The following is a 5,670-nucleotide window of genomic DNA, read 5'->3' as shown; positions in this document are numbered from 1 at the left end:
CAAAGACATCTTTATTGTTGAACAGAAACCTTGTTAGGGTTTTCTCCTGTTCCTCAGACAACTGAGATCCTAGCAACACCTTCTGCTCTGCTATATCTTCACATAAGAGCATGGGCTTCGGCTGATCGGCCGAAGCAGCCTTCTCCCTTCTGTACTTGTACTGCTCACAAACTTTGGCTCCATCTATATTATGAATTGCTTTTGAATCTGTCCAGTTTCCTTCAGCCTTTCTGGAAGCTTCCTGACTTCCATGAATAGCAATAGGCCCTTGATCCGAAAGTATCTTCATGCATAGATATGCTGGATGGAGAATTGCTTCAAAAGCATTAAGTGTCCCCCGACCAATGATTGCATTGTAGGGGTACTCCATGTCGACAATATCAAACACAACTTGCTCAGTCCTTGTATTGTTGACAAATCCGAAGGTCACTAACATCGTGATCTTGCCGAGCGCTACAATCTGCCTTCCTCCGAAGCCGCAAAGAGGGTGTGTATCATCATGAATCTTATCCTCTGGCTCTTGCATCTGTCTGAAGGCCTTAGCAAATATAATATCCGCTGCACTGCCTATATCAACTAGAACATTGTGGACCAGAAATCCTTTGATGACACAAGAGATAACCATAGCATCATTGTGAGGGTAATCCTTGAGCTGAAGGTCCTCTTGGGAGAAGGTAATTGAGATGTGAGACCATCTCGACTTGATGAAGGGTCCCTGCACCCCGACATGTTGTACCCTTCTCTGTGCCTCCTTCTTCTGCTTCTTGTTGGCCGGCTCTAAGCATGAACCACCTATTATCGGGAGTACCAGCTTCGTAGCCGAAGCAGCTCCAGCTTGGTTGTTGAACGAAGCCATCAACTCAAAAAATGGAAGTGAGTTCACCGGAGGTGGGCGCCAATGTTGGGGACTTGTTCTCAAATGCTTCGCCTTGGCAGAAAGCAATAATTCCAGCGTAATGCGTCAGCGATTACAAGATTGCGTGAACAGTACAGGGGTACTGTTCACCTATTTATAGGCACAGGGCGCAGCCTGTGTATAATTACATTTACGCCCTTTACAATCGACTACAATAATGACACAGGACATCATGGGGTTTTTAGGTCATTTGATCTTTAAGTCGGTTCACCCCTTCGTCTTGAGGCGTGTCACTGTGCCGAAGCTTTATAGGCGACAGCTTCGGCGCTGCTCTTGAGAGGATCTGCCGAAGGTGTTTTCTTTCTTTGGGATCTTCGGCTACGAAGCATACCCCCAACAAACAGTGGCTTAGGCTGGCCGGTGGGCCCGGCGACGCTAGGGCAGGCACAACGGTCGTCCTCGCACGCGCGCAAACTGCGGGGCGCATGACGCAGCCGGCTGGGCCACGAGCGTGCAGCGTGCTGGGGTGGGCCGTGGGCAGGGGCGCGGTGTGGCGTGGGATGGGCCGGGGGAAGCAGCGCGGCGTGGCCCGGGCGCCAAGCGCACGCTGCTGCTGGCGGGCCGGTGAGGAGGTGGAGCTAGGCCGCGCGCGCAGGCCGGCCGGGGGGGTGAGGGGCTGGGCTGGCTAAGAAAATTGGGGAAGCAAGGCCTTTTTATTCCTATTCATATTTATACACAAGAAAGAGCTACCAATTAAATGGATACACACCAAGACAATACGTTAAACAGAAAATAAATGCACTCCGGCATGATGCGACAATCTAAGCACCCCTAGGGTTTTACTTTACTGGGCTTACAAATCGATATAAAATAAAATAATTCTTCACTATTTAGGAAAAAGAAAAGGAAAGTAAGGAAAATAGAGAGTAATACCTGAATTTGATGGATATTAGAAAATAAATTTTGTATCCCAAATTCAGGGCGTTACACTGTTACTCGACAAAGAAGCTTCCTTATCCCGAGTGCCTACCAGCGCACTCGACAAAGGGACTTGCAAATGGGTCCACTAGAGTCTTCTTTGTCGCTCGGCAAAGGCTCGCTCTTTGTTGAGTGCCTCCTAGCGCTCTCTGCAATGGGACTGGCAAAAGGTTACACTCGGCAAAAAGTTTAACGAGTGTTTTTCCAGTTTTACCGAATGATTGCCGCACTCGGCAAAGCAGGTACGTGACGTTATGTCTAAATCATCGTGTCTGCTCACGGTGTGCACGTTCGTGCCCGTGCTTTGCTAGGGCGTATGTACTGAAGTAGTGAACTTCGTAACAAACAGAACTGCAACATTGAAGTTGAGATGTGCTGACCGAATTATGAAATACAAACCGATATACCAAACTGATTAATTAATGCATCTGAATCCGATAACATGATTAAAGCAAACATGTTCATAGCTCAGAATGACAGAAATCACAGGACGCGCCGATCGAACGCTCGATTTCTGTCTCCTGGAATCTATAACATTTAACAAACCTTATGCAGTTTAATATAAGTAAATAAATACTAGAGAAGATACTGCTGGCACTGCTGGGATGATTACTCCTGATGCAGTGCGGCTGCGGCCTCGCCTTCATGAGCATCCTCCAGTACTGGGAAAACAGGAGGCTTGACGAGCATGAACGGACGAACACTGATGAAGTGGTCGTCGTCTGGCTGCCTCTGGTACACCTGCTTCACCTCTCTGGTCTTGACGTGCATGTACGCAACGACGCCAGTCACACCGAGCTCCAAGAACACGAACTCGGCGTTGTCCCCGGCGCCCACTATCATCACTGCAGCAGCGTCCTCGTCCCCGTCACCTGCCTTCTCCCAACCCTGCTCCACGAGATGGCCACAGGTCTCACGCACGGAAATGGTGTCCCTGAGCACCCACCCCTTGGTGGCGCCGGCGCTGCCGCCAGCAGCACCAGGGCCGCCGTGCCCCTTCTGGTCGTCTTCCATCCTGCGGAGCCAGACGTTGAGCCTGTTGTCCCCGTCCACATGGAAGAGGTAGAGGACAGAGTCGTCCCCGCGGCAGTGGACAAGGTTGCCTGGGTACTGGTCAAGCTCCACACCCCGAGGGAGATCGACGATGAAGAATCTCGCCGTGGCGAGGTCCAGTCCCAGGATGTACCCCGCCTGGGTCGCCATGTAGATCTTGCCGCCGTCGAGCACGGTAGTCGGCAGGATCTGGGCCGGCGACTTGGCGAGAACACCCGCGGCTATGCAGCGGATGTGCCAGGAGCCGGACCGCAGGACCCACACCAGTGCCGCGGCCTTGTTGTGCGACTCCCAGATGCGGACGTCGACGCGGTAGCACAAGGCGTCGTCGCCTTTGTCGGTAGGGAGGAGCATCGCGTGAGGGTACTCCGGGAAGTAGGACGGCTGCGGCGACGGCGGGAGCACCACGCTCTCGTGCATGTTAGGATACAGCAGCGGGGAACGCGCAGCGAGACCAGCGGGGTTAAAGGTCTCGCCACCGAACTGGAAGAGGACCATGCCGTTCCGGCAGTCCCAAACGCTCGGCGCCGGCAGGTCGCCCAAACCGAAATCGGCATGGTTGAGGACAGTACTCACCTCCGGCCTAGAGCCACCAGCAGGTTGCCTGAATGGGATGAACTCCGACCCAGAGATGCCGCCGCTGGAGACGTAGATCCCAAGTAGGCGCGGCTGGTGGTCCGCGCAGAAGTCGCGCGCGAAGACCTGATCGGAGGCGCCACGCAGCCAGCACTTGCTGGTGAGCGCGGCACTGACGAGGCAGCTCGGGCATCCTAGGCGGAGAAGGATGTCGTGAAGGAGATCGTCGTTGGTGAGCACTTTGGAGGCGGAGGTGTCCATCTCAACCGGCAGTGGCGAGACCTTCGCGTTGCAGCACATTGCTCCGCCGCGACTTTCTTTGTTGGTTGATCGGCGCCCGCTGGTTCCTTTTTATTTCCGCCGGAGGGTATGCCAAATTGCATTTTTGTCCCTATTTTAATTTTTTATAGCACTTAGGTTCCTATATTTCGACTTGGCACTTTTTACACATAGCCCCCACAAACGGTTTACACAATTGTATCCTTTTACCAAAGCCAATAAGTTAATAGATTCCATAAATTTAAGGGTATCAAGGGTAAGGGCGTGTAAAACTCATAGCCTCTGGATCGGTTTTTCAAGCATAAGAAAATCTACGGTTTTCCATGCACAAGAGACACCTAAAAGGATAGGTGATATAATTAGATGTCTTTAAAATCAGTCCTATCATAAATGTAGGTAAGAGACAACGTATATAGAGAGTTGTATAGAGATGGAATCCTCACTAAGCGACTGACTCTTATATTTTTTTTCATTTAACCCCATAGAGACCCCTCCAGAGATAGGTTGTACATGCTCTAAGCATTTGTTAAGGAGGGAAGGATTTATGAGGCTAGCAATGAATACATGACATTATAGTCTTTTACCCCCCCTTCTTTTCCAATTTAATTTAAATTTTCTATGGATTAAGAGGAAACTCTTCACATCACCATATTAAGAAACAGAGGCTATGGAGGATGCAAACTAAATTAAATCAATAAACAAATAAAGTTGGAAAAATATCTAAACATGCAATTAGATGTCAAAGTAAGGGTAATTGTGCAATCATGCCTTATTTTATGATTATTGCCACATCCGTTAGGTGTGACGACAGTTGTCTCATGCATTCCTAGCTCACCAACCACGTTGCATATTAGCTGGAATCACACAAATGCTTCTAGGTAATCACAAACATCATACATGGAAGGAGTCATAAGTTAGGTGTATCCAGATAGTCCTTTGTGGTTAGCACATACGTCATGTATACAACTGTCATAGTGCCGACAAATTAAAGGTCTACTAGGGATATGTTTGCGCCGGCACCATAAATTATTGTTAGGGATATGTTTGGTTGTAAAGGTCTCTTAGGGATATGTTGGGCTGCTAACTCCTTGGGCCATGGGCCTCGGTGATGTGAAAATTCCTCTAAGACCCAGTATGAATGGGCAACAATATACAAAAGGAAGAGGTATCAACTATGCAGAACCAAAAAAGCCTTGTCCTTCCTTGGCTCATCCTCATCGAATCTTCCTACTACTATTCATCTTACTTCTTAAGATTCTCCTTGTAACTACCTTTTAGATGTATCTCTAGTATAGTTCTTCGATCACATGTTTGATATATTCAAACAATCCATCATTTAGATTGTATCGAATCATAGTCGTGTGGTCATGTTGCTACAAAATGATATGAAAGATATAAATCCTTAGCTTTCTCATCAACACAACATGATGCCTCTTGACTCCAAGCTCATTCTTAGGAAACTCGCCAAACTTTTCATGAATGGGATACAAATTAGGATGCATTATTTTCTTAGATGGATGTGAAGTGTCGTAACAAGGCCAACAAGGTTCTCAATGAAGGAGGTTATAGTTCTATGATGCAATCTTGTGAGGCGTTCACATGTGGGGAATACACAATGGAGGATTCCTCAATGCATTGCACTTTCACACACTCCATGTGCATGCCATTGCATGTTGCATGTAGGGATAGTGACAACTACGAGGGGTGCATTAGGCAACTTAAAAATCCACTTCTAAAACTAAGGTCTCTAAGTTTTACCTAATCAAAACCTACGCAACAAGGCAACCTATCTAGATGTGTAACTATGGTTTTCCTAGGTGTGTTGCTATCTCTACCACATAGGAGTTATGCAACCTAAGATCCAGTCGTATTAGAAGCCTAGCAATCTAAACTAAGAAGCTAAGAACACAATCTCGGTAAGCAATAAA

At 48.3% G+C, this 5,670-nt stretch overlaps 1 protein-coding gene across 1 annotated transcript; it reads right to left on the bottom strand.

Moving 5' to 3' along the window:
- Positions 1-2,251: 2,251 nt before the first annotated feature.
- LOC100191372 (uncharacterized) lies at positions 2,252-3,775 on the bottom strand. The gene has a single exon (NM_001136806.2). It carries the CDS (start codon positions 3,761-3,763, stop codon positions 2,444-2,446), a length of 1,320 nt encoding a protein of 439 aa, NP_001130278.2. The 5' UTR covers positions 3,764-3,775; the 3' UTR covers positions 2,252-2,443.
- Positions 3,776-5,670: the final 1,895 nt, after the last annotated feature.

The sequence above is a fragment of the Zea mays genome, chromosome 5 (genome assembly GCF_902167145.1).
Source record: "Zea mays cultivar B73 chromosome 5, Zm-B73-REFERENCE-NAM-5.0, whole genome shotgun sequence".
Taxonomy (NCBI): Eukaryota; Viridiplantae; Streptophyta; class Magnoliopsida; order Poales; family Poaceae; genus Zea; species Zea mays.
This window is presented reverse-complemented; position numbering and strand designations above follow the sequence as displayed.

Bases quoted from the DNA above. Each gene is read 5' to 3' on its own strand.
- LOC100191372 (NM_001136806.2), bottom strand. From the start codon at position 3,763: ATGTGCTGCAACGCGAAGGTCTCGCCACTGCCGGTTGAGATGGACACC.